At 43.0% G+C, this 22,099-nt stretch overlaps 1 protein-coding gene across 1 annotated transcript in view; it reads left to right on the top strand.

Annotated features, from left to right (window-relative positions):
- Positions 1-22,099, top strand: part of RAPGEF5 (Rap guanine nucleotide exchange factor 5) — a 153,571-nt gene that overhangs the window by 90,324 nt on the left and 41,148 nt on the right. Inside the window, exon 11 of the mRNA XM_057363632.1 lies at positions 249-337. Coding sequence (XP_057219615.1) covers positions 249-337 — 89 coding nt within the window. The remainder of the gene's footprint in view (positions 1-248; positions 338-22,099) is intronic.

Raw genomic sequence — 22,099 nt, forward strand, 5'->3', positions numbered from 1 at the left:
CCGGCAGGGCGATGGCCCCCGCGGGGGGAGCTTAGGGCCGGGCGGCGGCGCGGGGAGCGGGGCGCCATGGGCAGCGGCAGGGTGCGGGTGCCCGAGGCGCTGGCGGGCCGCGGCGGGGAGCGGCCGCTGCCCACCTTCGACGTGCCTTACTTCAAGTACATCGACGAGGAGGACGAGGAGGACGAGTGGAGCAGCCGCTCGCAGTCCTCCACCGAGGATGACTCCGGGGACTCTCTGCTTTCCGACAGATACGTGGTGGTGTCGGGGACGCCGGAGAAGATTTTGGAGCATCTCCTCAGCGACCTGCACCTGGAAGCAGCCCAGGACAAAGAGACGGGTAAGGAGCGAGCCTRACGGGGAGGCGGCGGCGGCCGGGAATGGGGGAGAGGTGCCGGTCCCGGTGCCGGCAGAGCGGGGCGACGCGGGGATCACTCCCGGGCACCCCTGGCCGAAAGCCGCTGCCAGCCGGGCGKGCAGCCGGGGCGATGCGGGGAGGAATCCCCGAGGGTGGCGTGGTAGCCGGGAGGTGTTGGAGCGGCACCGGCCCCGGGGCGGGAGTGCCGGCGGTACCGGAGCCGCTCGGCAGCAACTTGAGCCGCTTTACCTTCGGCTCTGGCTGCCGCCGGGGTAGCGCAGGCTGCGGCGGGCTTTGTACGGCACCCGTGTCTCTGCCGGCAGGGCTGCCATCCCTCGCAGCCTGCAGCTGTTCCTGTATCCCTCCGGATGCTTGCAGTACACCTCAGCTCCTGGCCAGCTACTCGTTTTGCCATCACTCCAGTACTTTGGCATGTCTGATTCATAAAAATGGCTTATAAATTTCCTCATAGCCCAGGGCACAGCGTATCGCCCAGTGCTCGTGTGTCTTCAACCAGAGACTAGTTTATTCCAGCCTAGAGCAATTATTATATGAAYCGGGCTACTTGACGTGCAGTTTAATTTTCAGCTGGATCTCTTGGCTATGTGCACAGCTTGCTGTCACCAAGAGCTCATGGAGTGGTTTATCAGAAGTGCCTATAACCTGCAATTCATAGATAGTTTTAATGAAAATGGCCAGGCTGGTGACTTTCAGAGGTCCTGAATACCAGAGAGGAGGGTYGGTGGCTGCCGATGGCACTGTGCATTTGGTCATCCCCAACAGGGTTAAAATGCATACTCTTGATGCCTGTATATATCTTTCTCTACAAATGAGATTACTGACAATAAACACACTTTAATCCTTTTAAATGTCTGAAAATATAAATAACATCTGCAATTCCCAGAGGAACGTCTCAGAACGAGTCATTAGTTTAATGTGGCACAATAGGCATATTCCTAGTGCTGATGTGTCAGTGCCCCAAAGAAACACATAGTGTRTGTGCCAGTGATATTGTTACTGTGTTCCTAGTGCTGCTTTTGTCTGCCTAGACATTAATATTTAGAGCTGAGAGATACTGTGATTGTTTTCCTTCTACAGATGCACTGGCTGGTTATGGGTGTAATTTGCTTGAGCCAGCTCTTAGGCAGTGCAGTGAGGATCCTTCCTTGGCCTTTTAAGGTCAAATACTGGATCCAGAATAAGTTTTCCCATTAATGTTTATCACACACAGATCGGGGGACATCAGCTACTGGTCTTCATAGTCTACTTCATCTTATTTTATAAGCTCACAATATTGCTGGAAAACAGTGATATTTTCAGTAGTGATATGCATTATATTTTGGTRTTGTAAATGGAAAGCACTCTTTACATAAAGGTTTGTTGTTGTATGCATCCTCCCATCTACTACTTTTTTTTTTTTTTTCTTTGCTCTTTCTCCCTTCCATCACAGAGAGGCTGTTCATAAGCCTGGTCTTATTGTTACGCTGAGGGGCTGGTAAACTGTCCTCAAAGCAAATGTTAAACCACTACTTGCTTGCTTGTTAGCAGATGGTAAAGTATTTAAAGGTTGATTAGCTTCCCCTCACCTCTGCCTTATCCTAACTCCTTTAGAAAGAAACAATTAGGCTCTGCCCTGTAGCCAGGGTTAACTGGATCCCAGGGAGAGAACAAAGTAGCTGTGCCTTCAGTTTTTTGCCATCACAAAGATGTGTGCTAAACCTTGCYCAGCAGCCCTCCACTCCCTGTAGGATAGTTCCTCATATACCATTTTCTTTTGATTTTATTGATCTGGTAATACAGAACTTCATCAAAATGAAAGACTTTAGGAGTTATGTTTCCCAGTGGYTTATGAGGAGGATGCCCTGGTTTTTATCAGCTTGTTTTTCAGACTCAGTGGCATTTGGCATGAGGAAGTATGGGATGTTGAGTGTGCATATGTACAGCTTTGTGTGTGGACCTTAAGGCATCCTTCTGCCGTTTGTRTGTTTGGATTTGCTGGTTTTTGTATTTTTTCTAGCTCCAATCTGGCCCATCTCAGAGCACGATTGAGTTGCAGAGCCCYGCAGGCTTGTGTTTTAGCAGGCATAGCTTTGCAGAACATAAAAGGACGATGTTGTTGTACCCAGCTGCTGCTCCTGCTGTCTGTTTGCCAGTTCCAGGATGACTTCCGTGGCCTCTTGCTTTCCCTGCAGCCCCCAATGAGTTTCCTTATTTGTGTCTGTAGAGAACATGAGAAAGGGCTGTTCTTACATTCACTGGTGCACAGGGGGCTGTTGTTCTGTTTGACCCTTTGCACTGCTTCCCAAGGAAGTGTGTTTTCATTCCCATCCTTTGTATACCAAATCATAACTGCAGCCTTCTATGGTTGTTAAGAAAAAAATCTSCTCTCCTGTGGCTGGTGTKGTCATGGAACACTGCCTTTTACAAWCRYTGCCCWGGCTGAGTGGTGTGCCATGGATTGCTCCCCGCCATCCTCCATTTTCTAGCCCAAGTCAGCAGATACTGCTTGCAGCTGAAAGAGTAAARCAAGTTTTGGGGCTCATCTGGGAAAAATTTAACTGAGGTTCAGCCCAGTCTTCAAGGCTTCCTTCAGCTCCTGCTAAACCTTCAGCAAGATGCCTTAAGCATTCAGCTTAATAAACTGCTGTAATAGTGGAGACCCAACCTGAAGAGTTCTCCCAGTGCCTGTGGCAGAACAGAGCACTGTTTTAGCAGCTGAAGACACCTGAATAGGACACTGAGATCTGCAAGCTAGACTGGTCTGTTGCTCTGGTCACWTCCATAGGCTGGATGTCTGAAAAGCCTGAGGTTTGCAAGACTCTTTAGGCTTAGTTTAGTAATTGTTTAATGACTGAGAGATTTTTGGGATGGCTATGTCAGAGAGTATATGCAAGTTCTTGGGACATCACCTTAAATTAGGGCTTGCCACTACCAAAGGCTTGCCAGCCTTCCATCTCAAAAGGAGGAACTTTTCATCTCACTGAGTTATTGTAGCCTCTAAGGTACCAGCCCCCAAGGAGACTGTTCTTGTTTCCTACCATGAGAYYRATGGAAAWTTTAAATTTTTGTAACAACTCTTCYGAGCCATCTCTAAGGGTGTTGGAATCACTGGGGAATTGTTTGCTCAGTATGTATTTTGGAGTGCAGTTTGAGGTTTCAAGAACTGAACAAAGTGATACGCTTCAAATATGCCAATATCCTGGCGGAAGATGCAAGACACACCTCCTGGGCTAATCCTCATCAAGAGTGGGGATTTGAACAAGTAATCTCCAGGAGGCCAAATCTTAGTGTCTCAGGATCTCTAATCCCTTCCCATTGACTACTCCATTTATTTCAGGATCATTATTCTTTTATGCAAAGTCTTTATTTCTTGGATGCCAGTAGCATTTCCTTTTCCAGATATTATCCTGATGTCATCTTTGGAGTGTCTTCCAACTGCTCTCTGTTCAAACCTACTGTCTTGCATTCAATGTTTGGCAGCCTCTGGAATGATGTAGAGCTCATCACATCCACTGCTACTACTCCAGGCCTTCCTGAATGGCTCAGACCATTTCCTTCAGTCCATTGGGTCACCTCTCTCATGCTGCTTAAGCACAACATTGCTGAAGTAGAACATAATCTTTTTTACCTCCCCACTGTGGGATTCATTTTAGGGAATGAGTAGAGAGGGGATTAGTTTGTGAAACTAGAGGCAGTTTGAAAGGGAGACCTGGAGAAAGGAAATAAATGARGAATGGTATGATTGGAGCAACATGGTGGTGTCAGTATTAACTGATGTATCTTTGCAGTGGACCGGGTGAAAGGGATTGTGACAAGGGGGAGGGAGGTGTGACACTTTTGTAATGCCATTGTGGAAGTTGGGATGGCAAATGATGGAAGGTCTGAAGAATTATAAGGAAGACCAGTCCTCATGACATAGCTAAAAGAGAGACAGGAAAGTGTGAGTATGGTCTGGATTTCTTTGGAGTAGGAAAAGAAAGGAGTAACCTTTGTACCATGCTATGCCACCTTCTCTGGACTGTACATGATCTTTGGATTAGAAGGAACTCTCCCCTGTCTCACAGAAGCAGTTTTACCTTTAGGATTGTAATGTACCTCCTAGGAGGGACCTTCAGACCATGTCTATTTGTCCTAGAAGTGCTGTGTAGCAAGAGTTACTTTTGTTTAAGTAATTCTGTTCCTACACTGCACCGATGACGCTGCGGTGATGTTGGGCAGTGACACCCTCTGCGGAACTGTGTGTGACCTTGGAGGAGAGTGGTACTGTGTTGCAGGAACAGACTGTAGTCAGCTGCTAAATGATGTTGTGAAAAAGGGATACAGCTCTGCCTTTTCTAGATTGTCCTTTGTTTAATATTCCAAGAAAAAAAAGGTCGGTTGCTTTTTGATTTGTTTTRTTTCTTAGTTATGAAGGATGTTGTTCAGTCTTTTGCTCACTGTGCTTTTCACTGATGATTAAAAGGTGTTGAAAAATGTACTCCTGTGATGGCCACACAGTCAATGTGAGTGTATCTGATGCATGTGGACTGATGTCAATGAGAATAAATATTYACCCAACACTTTGTGATCCTACTGTCCAGGTGTTAGGATGGAGAGAATAGATGCCTGCTAATAAATGCCTTCGTCTTAACAGTCCTTCGTAATGAAATGTTGTCAGTCATAATTTTGAGGGATTCTGTAAACTTTTCCCTGAAGTTTTGGGAAAATTTGGTAAAATAAGTRGGCTAAATGCATATTACTGCCATGTCCATAGGAGGGGAGTAAGRGTTTAGCAGAGCACATCAGTGCAAGAATAGCAGAAAAGCTAAAATACAAATTTATCTCAGTGTTCAATATGAGAGAACCTGGGGATGCTCTTGCAGAGGACCATTGCTTTATGCAGAGTAAGTCTAAGCTATCTCAAATTAGACTGTCAGTAGAAGTGGGTTTAGAACAAATCAATAAAATGAATAGTAACAAATCACCAGGATCAGATGTTACTCCCCTAAGACTTCTAAAGGAACTCTGATATGAAATTGCTGAACTCCTAACAGTGGTGTGTAATCTATCACATAAAGCAGCTCGAGTGGCAGAGGAAGGTGGAAAATGTGATGCCAATTAAAAGAAATGGTTCTATTTGGATAACATCTAAGTAATAAGGTTGTCACTTCATCAATACATTATTCCAGCATAAACTCTTACTGTAGTCAAAAGAAGCAGCTCAGCCTTTCCCAGCCACTCGCTCCTGCCMCTGGCACCTCTGTGCTTCTGTTGTGTGATTCTGTAGCAGACCTAAGCAGGGAGCTGCTCCTACTAAGCTGAAAATACTAAATTATTAGTTTTAAGATGGATAAGTCTCTTGATCCACTTAATCTGTCAGTGACACTAAGTTTGCTCCCGTGACACCGGGAGAGGGTGGCAAGGAGCGGAAGGTGAGCAGGTGAGGACAGCAGCAGAGGAGGACTGGTGCCTTTAGCAGCTGGAATTGCTTGCAGGAGTATGATTAGAYGCAAAATTTCTGCATGAAGTTATGAATTTGTGCTGGAAAATTATGTATCAGTACACTAGATGCAGAAGGCAGAAATGCACACAGAAGCATACTGAGAAGAAAATGTGAGGATTTTTCWTTTTTTTTTTTGACAGACAGTTCAGATCTTGTGTGGAAGATTTTATAAAAGTCCTGTAGATCTGTTAAAGGCTTGAAAGAGCATGAGAATATATATGATCTGGTGTGGCTGTATCTTATATCCATATTTTCAAAATGCTTTTGATAAAGTGCCTTGCCAAAAAWCCTGAAAGAAATTTAAAGATCGTTTTGATCATGAAGGAGATGCTTTTCAGGACTGATGATTACTTGAAAGACAGAAAATGAAAGGTAGGAGTAAATTGCCTGTGTTTAAAATGGAGGGAATTCGCCGTTGAAGACTGGGTGGTGCAGAGTGCAGAATGAAATCTGAGCTAACAGCATTTGCTGATATTATTGAATGGTTGAGGGTCTCCTGATAAATAAAGCCATAATTTCACCTTTAGCAGCCATGCAAGATTATATTCTTGTACACCCTATTATCCCCGCTTCTGACTACCTGTTTGAGCTTTTGTGCTAGATCAGGAAGCTGATCCAACTCAAAAATAGTCTTGTGAAAGTGGTAAGAATGGGGCAGTGTAGAACTGGGAAAATAAGTTGGGAGAGGGCTCCTCGAACCAACCCTGTGGCTGAAGAAAGATGAAAGGAATAAAAATCTGTATGACTGCAGGATAAAACTGCAGATGGGATCCAAGTTTGAAAAATGCAAAGTAATGTGGTTTTATACCATGGAGAAGAAGAAATTCTTATTATACGTATTCAGCAGGGTGCTGACTTGGCTGTTATCATGCAGAAAATAGGTCTATGGAGATAGTGGATAGTTCTTGGAATTTTTTTATCAGCATTGGTCAAAAAGGCAAGTGGTATTTGGTCTAATTAGGAAAGAAGCCAACGAAGAGCTGCAGTTACACGATTGTATAACTGTGAAATGTGGAATGTATAATAGGATTCCTTCTTCTTCCCCAGCTTAGAAAGGTGGAAAATGAAATAAAGGGCAGCAAGGGTGATTAGAATTATAGATTAAATACATCTTAGAATAAAATAGTTTAGGTCTGGTCATCATAGGAAGGCAACTTTTGTAAAGGAGATATATGGTGGATCTGTAAGACTATTAATTGTGTGGGGAGGATGAGATGTAAAGATTGTTCATTGTTTCTCATAATGGGGCAAATGTTTCATAACACAGCAAAATTATTTGGTTTATAACCAATAAAGAGAAGTGATTTTCTGTCATAATGCACACCTAAACTGTGCAATTCATTGTTGTGAGTATTCTGTGAAAGCCAAAGTTTGGAAGGGTTTAAAAACAAATTAGGTTAAATCCTGGCAAAAATTCCATCACTGCAGTGATGTCAATACAACTTCCCATCTGGAAAGTCTACACTGGCTGCTGCTGGAAGATAGGAGGGTGTRTCTGAGAAAGATAACTCTGTATTTATTTTTTTCTGACTTTTTTTTTCCCTTGGGCATCCCCTATCAAAGACCTGGTTCTTTTTATGGGGATCTTTGATCTGACCCAGCGTATTGCATGCAGCATGTTGCAGTTTAGAAAGAATTAMTCAGAATCTAAGATTGTAGTATGATAAGTGGCACAACTGAGYGAGTTATCAGTTCAGCTGGCAGCAGAGCGTGAAGAGTTTCCTGCTGAATGGCTTTGCAAATGGCATGGTGGGATGTGAAACTGGGATGAGAGAAGCAGGAGCTCTGGGGATAGCGTGAAGCTGGGACTGAGGCTGCCAGCAGTGGCTTCTGCTGAACTGGGAAGGTCTGACATCCTCTACCTGTCCCCCATTGCCATGTTACCCCATCTCCTCTGCTGTACTTGGCTTGACCTTGTGCCAAGTAGATTTAGGTATCTTATATTTTTTTCCCCTTTGATAGGATTATTTTTTGTCACAGTAGGGAACTGAATCAGCTTGCAGAAGGAGCACCATGTCTGGGATTCACTGCAGACAGTCTGTCTCATGCTGCAGTGCCAAAGCTGATGGGAATTGCCAGTGAGGGGAATACTGAGATGCTCTCCTGTGTCAGGAGTTCAGACAGATTTTTTCTGAGAAATGTGGACATGGAGCCTGAAAAGGGTTTATTTGCACTTGGGCACTAAAACTTGTTTGRGCAAACTTTTGGAAAGGCAGAGTCTGGGAATGCTGCTCCTGAATTGTCTCACCATTATATCCAATGACTGGGAAACTAGGATCAACAAGRGGGAATGGTAAACATCCCTATTCATGATCAGGGCTGTTTTTTTAGATACAGATGGCAATTTTTCAGTTCATCACCACAAATACTTTTATTCTATAGGCAGACTTAGCAAGTTAGTTCTTTCAGGGAAAGAAAGTAACTGAGGTGAAGGTAAAAGAGAAACACATGGTTTTGGTGTGTTCAGGAGCAGCAAGGCACATTGTGCACTGCAGACCCTAAATACATTTTTCGTACTCAGTGCAAGAAAACCTGGTAGAKCCCCAGGTGTTAAATGTTCTTTTTTATGTTTTAATGTTTGAGTCAAATTTTCAGAAGAAAAAGCTACCCATTCTATGTGACAGCCAATTGGATCATATAATTCTCAGTTTTTCAGTCTTTTCCCTGTAATTCTGTGATTCATTATTGCTAGTTGTCACCTTTTTGCCGTGTGAGAAAGTGATAAGGAGCTGTCATGCAAGCCCAGTCTGAAACCATTTATTATGAAGATGTGCACTGTAGACAATATCAGGATTTTTGATTATCTTAGTTGTTTAAGCAGAAAAGAATAAGTAAGTGCAGGTCTATCAGGAGAACATTTTTAAGGGTAAAAATTATTTTCCTTTGTCAGTGGAAAAGGCTTTTAAGTTGAAAAAGGCAGGATATGTTCATTTGTTGTACTGCAAAATAGGCCTGKGTGGTACAAGCATTTTGATGAGGTWCCTGGAAGATAAGCTGCTATGAGACTGGGAATTTGGTRTGGTTGCTGGAGATGTAACTATAAAGACATTTAATCAGTTATTTGTAACATTCCTTTTGCTCTCATGGCATTAGAAGTCTAGGTGATATAACTATCAAATCAATGGAGTGTTTCAGATATATGAAATTATATATGGTAATGTATATATATATAAAATTAACAGATGCACTAAGTAACTGAGGCCATAAAGGGACATGTTTGTATATTTGAAAAGTGTTTCTATAAAACTTTTCCCAGAATGGTGCTTTTGATAATTCTTAATTGTCTGGTGGTGCTAAGCCAAGAAGTGTGTGGAAGAGATAAAAAATATTTGGAAGATTTTATAAAAAGTCTTGTATTTTAGTGGTAAAAAGAACGGCAGAGGTTGCCTCTTAGTTTCTCCTTTAGTGTGAATCCTTTTCTAATCACTTGAGCGTGGCTGGTCAGTGTCAAATGCAGCAGAAATAAATCGTGTTCCCAGGTCAGAAGGTTGGGACTGGAAGCCACGAAGTTGAAGGGGAAAACTATCTCACTGCACAGGGGTCATGCCAGAGAAATCTCTCTCACCAAGAGACCTGTCATGTTAGATCCGTGTATGCCAGCCTCTGGGCTGGTCCCTGCCTGGCTCTAATGCCACACTGGRGGTTAGGTCAGTTCCACTGCTGTGGGTCTGGAGATGAAGCAGGACAGCTCCCTTCTGTTRCAACTAATGTCYTGCTGCCCCTTGTCAGCCATAAGARCACCAAAACAAGTCAAMATCAGCTTAGMASAAAGYYATAGCCAAATTCTGAAATGRAYCTAAACTGTGGTAACCCTTGCTGACTTCTGTCTGCCAGAGATCCAYTGCCCTGCAGCAATTTGATCAAACCACCAAGAATGAAATACATGAAGGGAGAGGACAACCTCTGYTGTGAAGCTGACACAACTTTCTAGATCCTCTGAGCCCCCAGACACAGCCCTGTCTTCACATTTTCCCAGAATGTGGCTCACTGAAGCTGACTATAAAACATGTAGAGTTATCTAAAAAGGGCTGTTTCTAGTAAAGTGGGACCTGATTTGTAAGAGGAGTAGCAACAGATGGTGTGTGGGCTGGCAGGTCAGTTAGCTGTGAGAGTAGGAACTGGAACTGGAGCTGTAAAACTGCAAAACTGAAATATGTGCTTCTTATGAAGTGTGCAGGGTGTCTGCACATCCTGTTCCTTCAGTGGGTGCCACAGACAACCCTGTCCTTCGGGAACCCCAAACGTGGGCCCTTCACCACAGGTCCCCCAATTATCCTTTCCACCTCTCAGTGCTGTACTCCTTCCTTCTTAAGGCTTTTTGCTCTCAAACCCTGATCTGCAAGCTGTTGAAAAACTGGACACTRTCATCCAGGTACTCTCTTTTTGTGTTGCTTTTGGATCACACTGAGATTCCCCAGCTGTTGACCTAAGTAGGAGAGTTTGTACACCAATGACTCCTGTATTGCTATTAGCACTTAGGGTGATGGTTAAGTTGGAAGCTTGTTCATAGGAAACAGCAAAACTCTTCTTCCTGAAAGTAGAATCTGTATCCTTGTAAAACTTGGAGATGGTACTCTGAAATTTAGGCTTTTTAATTTTTTTTAAACTTTTATGGAATGGAGGAATTTTTGTGTAAGAATGCTGAAAACATAAAACTGTATCTGGACATGCTTGCTGCATCTCTGACTCCAAAGAATACAGTTCATGCACTGTCTTCAGRGTTTGAATTCCAGTGTTTCCAGTGCTCCAAGTTGCTATAATACAATGATTTTCTTGTGAGATTAGCATTTTGTGAGGAATATAAAGAGCGCCTTCATTCCCCGCCCACAGGGTGGAAGGATGGATTCACTGCAGACCTGTGCTTTGAGGCTGTGTATTAAGAATCTGAAAGAAATCTGTTCTTCAAAGCGGCTTTTTTCCCTCTTGTGAACTAAATTTACTCTCATGCTGTTAATTCCTCCTTCCCCCGCAATCCTTCTTAACATGCCCYGAGTTCAAACAGTTTCACAGTACTATGGAAGTAGCAGCCTTGGTCTTTTTGTGAGCAAGAGTGGGACTGGGTTTGGCTGTAGCCAAACTACAGTTATTGGCACTTCACTGAGCTCCCTGCCATGCTCCCYGTTACTGCTGTTARGTGATGCTTGGTTGTACAGTGTACYGATGCAGCCCTTTTCTTTCCCACTYTACCGCTTTCTGYAAATYCCTGGGCTCAGAGGTCACCCGGGGAGATTAAGAACAAAAAGCCACAACCCAAGACCTATTTGTGAGCCATTAATTGGTATAGATTTCTGCCTATTTCCCAGTGGGCTTTTTGTGGGCTCTTAAGACCTCCCTTAATAGCTGGGAACCCTGGGCTGCATTACAGCACGGAATGCCTCTGCTTGCTGTGTAGCTGAATAAACACAATTGCTTGAGAAAGTGTCGGGGGCATTGGCAAASTGGTGCCAGCACACTCTGGGTTTCCAGGTGCAGCAGAGCCAGGCTCTGCCCTGTCCTAGCAGTGGCTGCTGCCTTCTCTAGCATGTTCAAGGGAAAGGGAGAATTAGCAGCTGCTGTCATTTCTGCTCTATGCCAATGTGTGTTTTGCTGCATGCTGGAAGAGGTTGGCAGGGTGTTCTGCTGTGGTTTGTGATGTTTTGCTGGGTTTTGACTGTAGCGGGTGAGGGAGAAGATTGGGTGTTAGTTGTAGGAATAGATGGTTGTAGTAGGAATACTTCTATGAGAGCAGAGGGGCCTGTTTAAAGAAAAGAGATAACGGAGCAGAATGTGCTGGGCATAGATTCAGAAGCCCTGTGCATTAACTGCAATTGGTAAAGCTCAATAATGCAGGCTTTAAATTGCTTTTTCTTGTTTTAGAGGGAAAGGTTTGATCCAGTTTGGTATTACTGGGGGTGTATAACACCTTTTAGGAGAGTCTGTGTAGTTGGCATTGGAGACAGTCCTGCTTGTTTTTTTGAAGTCAATTTTGATCCTTTCAAAGATTTGAAATAGGAGTAGAATTACAGCACTCTGACAGCCAAAGGATTTCATGAGATGTCGATTACCCTTGTGGAGTATCGCTGGCACTGATAGAAAGAGCTTTTCAGAATATCATCACTTACTGCAATAAWGTACATTACTTTTCCTCTTTTAGATGAGGTGGAAAATACTGATGTGAGCTGTAGCTGTGGCAGCAGCTGACACCACTCTGTCCCAAGCCAGGCTGAGATCATGAGATGACCTTGTCTTAGTTCAGAAATGCTTGTGAGATCCCTCCAAAACCAAAATTGTGCTCTCTTTCTGAAGTGGAAGTGTGATGGCTACAAGGACACCGAATGCAAACTCATTTTGGGGTGAGGGTTTGGGGAAAATAGGTGAACGTAAATAAAGTGGTACCATGGATGGATCTAATTTTGATGGAAGCTAATAATAAAAAACTTTGGTTTTCTTGTGATGACATTTGGCATGGATTGGGATTTTATTCCTTTGCTTGAACTTGAGTTTTGATGGATACATAAATTGCCAGAATGAGAGATGTAATCATGGGGAAATCATGCTGTCTGACTTGGGCCTGCTAGAAGCTTTTATACCTCATGTTTTATTGCTTTTCAGTTTCTTTCTTTTTTTCTTTTTTCTACACCTTGCATCCCCTTCCTACCATTATCCCTCCTCCTCTCGCTGCCCACAAGGCTCTGCCAATTCCACAAGCAGCCTTTCTTTAATGCTCTCCACATCAATTTCTTGGAATTTAGGCCTGGTTGACCTCTCTCTAGGAACCACTGCAGTTAAAACCAGAAAGCCAGATCCTGGTTTTGTTCTTTCCCAGCCATGAATTCAGAGCGCCGGCATCAATGCAATAATGAATCCCTTGTTGGATTTCATTCCCTTGTCATGGACAGGAGCCTTGTCCATGGGATTTTGTTTGTTGATACTGTTGGTAACATCATGGGGGATGCACAGCCACAAGCTGGAAGCAAACAAACAACAGTGAAAAACAACCACAAACAAATAGCGTTTGTCAGATCCCTTTGTCAAAGGGTTTTCATTCAAAGCCTTAAAGCAGCAGTGGCCATGTAGCTTTGCCCCAAAGCCTGAAAACCACCAAGAATGGGCAAATGCAAACTTTTTGCCTATTAAAGTGACTACAGCTTCTCCTCTTACTGTCCGTGGAAGTTAGCTGTTTATCTGTGTAGTCTGTGGAGTTTAACTCTGTAACAGGCAGGTGGAAAATTTCCATCRTGGTACTGCCAGCAAGCCGTGGCAGGGAGGCTTCAATAGGATGATCTGGCAATCCAGCACACACATGCACCCCACTTCCAGCAGGCAAAATGCCTCCTCWCTTCCCCTTCAGCTGCACAGGCACTGAGCAAAGAGGCAGCCCAGGAGTTTTTAGGATGGACAAACAGGTCCTCTGGGCTGCTGGAGCCCAGCCTGCTGCAAGGAGGCAGCCCTGGACACACTGTGGGCTCCTCGCTGTCCTCTCCCCTGGGTGTCCCTGGAGSAGGGCCAGGGAAGCAAAGGGACACTGCCTCTTCCTCCTTTCTCCCCTTGTGACCACACTGTAGGGCTCCTGCAGCAGCTTGCAAACACCTGTGAGACTCTGGCCATGCTGGACAATGAGCATGGAGCCCTTTCCCAGGTAACTGTGACACCCTGGAGAGCCATTGCCATCGTGGGATCGCTGGTGTTTGCTGTGGGCAGGAGCCCCRAAGCAAGGAGATGTTGGGATGTGATCAGGGATGTTGGGATGTTGGACAAGCAAAGTCTAAACCTGCAGGCACGGGAAGGTCTCTGCCAGCTGAAATTGGGCTTCCCCCATTGCAAAGCAGCAAGAAGCCATTTTCCTGAGATGTGTGGAGGATCACTGGCTTGAGGGAAAATTTGTTACAGTCTCCAGYCTGATGGCCCATCTCTGCAGCCAAATATGTCATGGGCTGCTTGTGCAACTTATGTGAATATTTTGAACTGTTTTTTTTTTTTTTTTTTCTCTGATATGTGACTACAGATCATGTTATTATTAATGAGACTCTAATCTCTCTTCTGAAGTGAGGGTTTTGACATGCAAATGGGCCATAGGACATTTGATATAACATCATAGTTTAATGGATAAGAAATTTGTTCAGGGAGTCAAGGTTAGTAAGAYGTAATTTGGGAAGTTACAACTATATTCTTGATTAGAAAAAATTATAAATATTTGATAAGAGCTTTTTAAAAGCATCTGGCAAACATGAAAATGCCATCAGCTTTGCAAGAAACTGCTGTACTGGGTTTTCTTGACAAATGGAGATCTTCCTGGAGCATATGGTCATGTAGGTCTGGGATGAGGCACTTTGCAGCAAAGGGTAGGAGCACTTGCCCAGAGTGCTGCWATTTGTAGTGCTGGCAAGAAAGCCAGCTTCTCTTCTGAACCCCTGTGACTTAGGGGAGTCCTGGGTTTGCATCAGAGCAGAGAGACTAGGAAAGCTTGTCATTAGACCATACCCAAGTTCCGTGGAGGTGAATGTCAGAATTTTGTGTCCCCTGCTGCAGAGAGTGACAGCTCTGTACAATCAAGCTCTAAATAGCACAAAAAAATTCAAATGGGAAGTGAATGCACCACTTCCTCTGCTAATCTGTGAATCCAGAGATTCACAGCATTTGGCTTTACTATTCATGATCTATTTACTTTTTAAAATTCAGACATAAGCATGTGTGCGATGATTTATTCCTCCTTGTAATTGGATACAGTGATTAAATGAGCTTGCATATTATAGTTCATTGTCCTTCTGGGATGTGGGCTACAGTTCCTGCAGAACAGCAGCTCCTAATGGAATTGGTTCCAGCTCCTGTGTATTTGCACTAATCGGTGATGTTTCTAAAAACTGATATGGAAAATCGCCTTTAAATATATGTTCTGATATAGGAGGTATTCATCTAGCTGAAGGGTGGTATGTAATCCCCAGAGTCTTCCTTTAAGATGCTTTTCTACCTTCTCTGACAGGCACTCTTTAGGAACAATAAATACATGCTCACTATTTTGTAACSTGAAGGAAGCTGTAGGAATTATTGCACCTAGCAGGAGTGTTTACCAGGCTGCAGCCATGGAAAAGTGATTGCACTCGGAGACTGTCATCACAGAATTGATGATTTCCCATGGGCTAATGGGATGTGGAAATGTGGAAACCATACTGCTTCTTAGTAAGAAAAAATAATTTTTTATAATTGCCTTTAATGACTAATTGAATAAGCAAATCAGTTTAATTTAAAAAAAAAGGGGGGGGGGAAATTATGCTGTTAGCCTATTTGATTTGGAAAGGGTTTCAAAAACTGATAGGCAAAGGCAATTTGCAGTGGGGTCACCATCTGACTCACATTTGAGGGTGTTGGCCACAAGTATTGGGAGTGTCTGCAGTGACAGTGGGTTTGTGTGCTCAGCCTTGGCAGACACCTCCCCCCACTCGTGAGCCCAAATCTGCCTCCTGTTCTCTGTACACCGGAAAAATAAAGCACCTTTTATGGAAACTGTGCGGGCACTTATGGCCTAAATGAGCTCTAGAAATGAAAGATGTCAGTGAGTGCTAGTCACAGCCAGGTGTTATAGTGGTGAAACGTGGTCATGGAGCAGATGATCCAAGAGCCACCTTTTAATACAACAGCTTATCTGTTATCCCAGTTTGGCATTTTTACCATTTTCCTTAACATTRCATCAGATTCGTGTGTGCTTGTGCAGAAAGGTGGGGTTTACCTGTCAGCCAAGGAGATTCCTCTGTGCCCTGTGAAGTCCAGGAGACAGCTGGCTGTCTGGATGAAGGGCTAAAAATTGAACACTTTCTGTGAAATACAGAGTGCMTCTCTTGCATAAAGATGCTTTCCAGTGTCTGCGTGAAAAACACAGTCTCATAAGACTTTGAAAAGAAAGATACAAAGAAAGAAACCTGGATTATATCAGTCCAAAGTTATGCCTGTCTGAGAGTTGTGTTTTGCTTCTGKTTTTTTTTAGTGGCTGAATCAATATATAGCACTAAAAATCCAAAATAATGGCCAAAGTGAATATAACCCATTAGAAAATTACCCCACTGTGTTTTCATCTATAATTGCTTAGCATTTCCASATTATTTACCTGACATAAGCAAGGCCATCAAATAAAAATCCCTGAGTAATTATGGTACAGCTGAACCAAGGATCTAATAGTGAACTCCCCAATGAGAGTAAATAGTTTGAAAATTATCAAAATAACGGTGTTCCATCTTAAAAGTGTAGCATTGAGATGCTGTGTATTACGAGCAGCCAAATTTCACACAAACACAGTTCAGCTGCCACAGGAAAATATGCCCACGCAGGTGTTTTAATACTTACAAGCASCTGAACTCTGRATAATATCTGTTCCTTGWGTCTTAYCCCTGTGTGATCTTTAAACAGTGCRAGCAAGAACCTTTGTGATTTCTTTCATTGAGCTGTCAGCTCAGGGTTGTACTGACAAACACAGTAGTTTGAAGTTGTTAGATGTTCTTAATACATATGCAGACTACGTGCAAGGCATTTTTTTTGCTGCTGTCTTCCATTAAGTTGTAATAATAAGGAGAAAAGCTGTCTTTAATTGCTTGTTAACCTGTCACTGGAATGATATGAGTGTCTCAGTGTAGCACGTACAATTTCAGGTTCATAGTTTAAGGACCTATGTCTTATAAATAAGTCTACCATTAGTGTAACAATGYATTTTAACACCACCATCATAAAACACACCAGATATTTTTGTAACTCATCGACAACACTGGGAAGCAAAATGCAGCTGCCTTAAGCATGCTCTGGTGCTCATTGTTCTGGTTTTATACTGTGAGGCTGTGCCGGGGAGTGGGGAGGAATACAGGTGTGGAGATGTACGATGCACTTATGGCCCTGTTTGATTTTTTGGGTTCTCTTGTAATGTCGTGTCCCTCGTGCTACCCCCTCTGCTGTGCATTGTTAGATACTGTGTAAGTAATTTCAGAGGTGTCTGAGAGTTGTTTGCCCCTCAGCCTGAGGTATTGTACACCCTGGGTGAARTGCTGGAAGTGGCACCCTTCAGCACAGCGGTGACACTGCAGTGTGCCACTGTCTGTCTGGGTCTCCTGTGGGGTTTGCCACATGGATTCCTCCCTCCCCTCTGCCCTTGCCCCAGCAGAGCCTGTAGCACATCCCAGCCATGCAGCACCGTTCCTGGGCCTTTTGCTCCACATGTCAGAAGATATTAAGTGAGTCTCTGCTTTTGAGGTTACATGACAGTGGGCCACAGCTGTGTGTGCGAGACCCTAACCCAGCGTGTGCAAGCCAATACACCAAAAATATCCCACCACTTGACCTTTCACATGCTGGAAGAAATGTGTGGTCTGTTCATTAGTCTAGGGCCTGCTATTCCCATCTTGTACAGAGATTTGGACCAAATCAAGCAGTTCTTGCTCAGATGAAAATGCCATTGTTCCCTTTGGAGGCAATTCTGTCAAATCTACAGAAGCCAGGAGCGTTTTGCCCGTGGAGGCTTTGTCGTGCTAGGCTTCCCTGAAGAGATGCTGTGATGTTTACTGCACATGCTCCAGTGCCACATGTTGGGGAGCTTGCCCTGCTTAGCATATTTATGATAATTTTGTTCCCAGGGGCAAACAAGATCCTCCTTATATCTCCTTCCTTGGGCTGAAGCACAAAGGAGTTTCCCCTTGCTGCCTTGTAGGGGGGRAAATAATAGATCAAAGCTTCTTGCTAAACACTTTTAAAAATACACAGTACAGAGGATCTGTACATTTCTGTTCCCCTGAGGGACCTCCCTCTGGTTGTGTGGAAAGCAGTCAGTAGCAGGTGATGGGGATAACGCTGCAAACTCAATTTCAGGCAGGATACCTGGCCTGCAGAGCTTTAGGTGGGCACTGCTGTGTGCAGTTTGACCTCTGTCTGTGTCATGTACCAACATGGAATGTATTCTGCTCACTATGCTGCAGTTGTCATAATCTGCTGGACTGGATATTGTCCAAATACTGTGGATTTTGAAGTAAAGCCTTTTGAAGCTAATAGCCTCAACTTGAAAATAATGCCAATTAAGAGTTTTCAAATATATATATATATATATGTTATTTCCGGGTTGCGAACAGAAAATTTGGGCTCATGTTCTCAGAAACWTCACTGAGAAGCAGACTGTTTTGAAGCATCTAGATGAACTAGAAATTAGGAACTCACAGTCATTTTTTGAAGATGTGATGATTTTTGTGCTTATRTATAATATTAGATTTGAAGATTACTGTTTCCTAGGAGTAGATTTTCCTTTGTCATTCAGCAGTGACAAAGACATGCTGAACTTGAAACCTGGTTATTCTTCAGATTAAGTGCATCTTCATTTGTGTTAACTTTTGGAAAGGTGAATTTCTGATTTTCAAGTTCCCTTTAGACTGGAATGCGTGCTGGACTGGCAGACCTGGCAAAAGGCTCGAGCAGCCTAAAGGCACCTTRGWRCACCCATTTGGTAGGACCAAGCTTYCAGTGGCTGAGAGGAGAGATGGTACAGTCCCTTTCTGTGCACTGCTGTCCTTTGCTGGAGGATAGCCGTGTGCTGTGCTGCCAACAGGCAACAAAACATCCTGTGCTGCTGGCACAGCTCTCAGTGGCACCTGGAGCTTGTGTCATTGAGGTGTCCAGGCTGGAGACATTGCACCTCCTTGGTTACCTGGGGACCAGCGTGATGGTGCTGATGCAGAGAAGCTCCTGTGCAAGGCAGAGGCAGAAAAGCAGAACCTCACCTTGTACTTGCTTGTCCAACTTTCCCTGCGCCCCCCCCAGCGCCCGCGGTGTCAGGCAATGCCTGAGCTGGAGGTGCAAACCCAGGAGGGCACATCACAGCAGGCTGTGCTCAGGCAGCTGCTCTGCAGGCASAAGGATGAAAGGGAACCATTAAATCTTTTATCCTCTGTCCTGCTGCTCCAGGCAATCCGGGCCTGGCTGGCTTATTTTAATCAATCGATAGAAAGAGAGGATGGGTTTTTCTCCTCAAGTACTTCGGGAGATGCCTGATGTGAACAAGGAGTGTGTGCCTTCTGCTTGTGTGAGGATTTCACATTTCACATTTCACATGAGCATTAAAATACCTCCATTTACTGTCAAGTTGCACTGCATGGGAAGCTTCAGTGTTTTAGTTGCACCAGTCAAAGGCTCTTTTTTAACAAAAAGCATCAATATCTTTGGATGACAGCTAAAGGCAACATTTCCAATGCTTCGAAATGTATAAGGCGTAGAAGATTYGTCCAATAATTTGAAGTAACCCTGACCATTATATCTGCACATGAATCACRAGGGCTCCCTTCTACCTGGGGAAAAAAAGAGAGCTTCAGATTTCTATGTGGAAAAATTAGTGTCTCATTAAAGCTGGACAAGTTTGACATTTGCTCTCTGCCTGTGGTTTCAGGGCTTTTTGTCACTCCAACAAAATAAGAAGCTGCTCCATTACATGTGATAGCAGCAACTGGAATGCAACTTTAGGAGGATCTTTGACCTTACCAGACAGAATGTGTTTGATTCATTCTGCAGATGTTAAAATACTGCCAGAAATTTCTGGGAAATGACCTTAGAAAGGATTCCTAGTTCTGACTTTTGTGCTCTRACAAAAAATGTGGTTGTACAAGTTAAATATCTTGCCCTTGTATATTTTAGTTTTCTAACCTAATGTCAGAAATAAATGTCTTGCTCTTTATTCCTTTGTGCATTGATTTCTTGGTGCCTTGGTGGTTAGGTGACATAACTACTATAATTGTTTTAATACATTAGCAGCAAATTATATATCGATGTTCTTTTTTTTTTCTCGTTGACCTTTCTTTCTCAACATCATTTTCATTTTTTTACTTCATGCTGTGTCCATGGTGGCATAGCACTATTAGAGGATTCGATTTTGAATTAAGGGCTAATCCTGTAAGGTCCTGAGCACCGTTGCCATCTGCTGAATGCAAGGGAGGTCTGGGACCTCTCAGCACCCTCTCAGACATGAGCAATATCTTGCTAGATCAGATAGCAATTTTCATTTACTGTTTGTAGTCGCAGATATCCTGACTTTTATAGTAAATTGCTGCAAAATTACAGATTACTGAGAAACTTCTATCTTTGAAAAGAGTTGCTGCCATCAAATCGTTTTTCCGTTTCTGCAGAACAAGCAATTTTCTGATTACAACTCAACTCTCAGGACCTGTGTTTGCATTGCTGAAAGGTTTCAGAGCATTGCATAGTATTAAGTGAACTAAACCACCCTAAAAATCTATGTGTAGCATTGTCTGCCTTGAGGTGTGTTATAATTTTTCTCGTTTTGCAGAAGGGTGGAAGAGATGTGACAAGAATTTATCAAGGCTATGAGCTTTCAGCACTGGGAGGCTGAAAAACTTGAAAATGCTTTGCTGTAGCCCTCATTTTGTTTAATTTGCACTCAGTGACTGAATATTTAAAATAGAAAAAAGTATTTAATTCCCTATAGAATAGTAAGTAATCAGCAGCCATTTTACTCAGGCACAGGGCTCATCTGTCTGTTTGCCCAGCTGTAACCCCATCTCATAGGGTGGCTTTTCTTGATGATTGTGAGAGATGCAAATCTTAACTATTTCTGATCAGTGTGGTGTTGCTAACCCCATCAGTGAATATTTTCTTTTTAAAACATTATTTCCAATATGTGCTATGAGGTCAGRAGGTGCATTAGTGTTATTGATCCCAGCTTTTCAGTCATAGACAGGAGGATAAAAATTCCAAAGGATTCAGCTGGTTTAGCTGTTGGTTTCTTTTTCCCAAATATACTTTGGGGGATGAGCCTCACAAAATGTTAGAGAAAAGTGTCTGGTCCTACAAGGTAGGGATGGTGCACTGAATGTAAATGAGAGCAGAGTTGTTGATGATTATTAAATTTGTAATTCTGGCTAATACTGGTAAGTGTATTAACATAAGGGGATGGCAGGAGCTGACCATATGGTCATCTTGTCATCTTTCCCATAGTCACAAATGAGAAATGGCTTAGATAAAGGGTTTTAGAATTTGTTCTATGTTTTATAAAATACATCTATTTTTCTCTTCATCTTTGTCTTTCTCACAAATTTCATCCCCTGCCCAAGCGCCAAAGAGATTTCATTCTCACACAAAAAGACCCCTCAGAGTTTGCACTGATGTTTGAAAAATGTGTAGCCCCCCCTGGTACTTGGTGCTGCTGGAGTTCCTACATGCTGATGACCAATGCATTATACTCAAGCTCTAACATGCTGAGGATGAAGAAGATCTTATGACCTCTTTTTATATGTTACATTCCTGAAAGATAAATTAAGCAGGAAGGACTTAGTGATTTCCTCTCTTGGAAAGCAGAGARTTTGCAGTTTACACTTTTAATTCAGTACATGAGTTTTCATTCTCTCRGTGTAATTCTCTCATACACATAATGACAACCACAACTGCTCTCTAGCATGACTAAGGTTTGCCACTGCAATGGCAAGAGTAGTTTTAACCTATGAGTTGCTGAATTCCAGTGGCTTCTTCRTCCAGGCATTTTCTTTTCTCTTTTTTTGTTGTTGTTGTCTGTTTTTTCCTTCAATCTCCATACAGGTTTGGCCTCCACCAGCAAATCCTTGGAATCTGTGATTCAAGTGATTCAATTCTTGAATCACTACTTTGCATAAAATGGAAAAAGACTTGCATTCCAGTGCTTTATCTATATTTTTTTTATAATCCGATTTACTGTGGAATACAGGCCTGGAAAACCCTTAAATCTTTCTGTAATTCTTGCACGGGCATTCACAATGGATTTGTACAGTGCAAAGTCGAAGAGATTTGGGTTCAGAATAGTGATRWKTWWAAAAAAAAAACAACCAACCAAAAAAAACCCCAAAAGCAGATTACTTGTTTTTCTTTGCAGTTTAACATTTCACTATCAGTACCCTCTCCTCAACTAAAAGTACATAGACAATCTGCAGAGAAAGGACTTTAGATTTTTATGCATGGAGTCTGTAAGCTTATACTCCTCTGTATAAAGAGGAATTTACCTTTTGTAAGCCATGCAGCTATGAGAAAAAGGCTCAATGCATTGTTTTACATAGCTTTGGGKTTTTTTTTTAAATAATATTTAAATAAGCATGTAGTAGAAAGGGAAGRACATGGAAAAATAAATGCTACATAGAGGAAGGACCAGGATCTGAAAAGTTGCTCTGTAAAGTCCAGTATGAAAAAGAGTTCTTGTCATTTCAGCAGTCAGTTTGCCACTGAGAGTGGGAGGACTTGTTTGGCTGATCTTCCTGCTTTTGTTTGTTTGTGTGTTTGTTTTTTTTTTT

This window comes from Malurus melanocephalus, unplaced genomic scaffold (assembly GCF_030028575.1).
Source record: "Malurus melanocephalus ecotype Western Australia unplaced genomic scaffold, MMel_1.1 scaffold_29, whole genome shotgun sequence".
NCBI lineage: Eukaryota > Metazoa > Chordata > Aves > Passeriformes > Maluridae > Malurus > Malurus melanocephalus.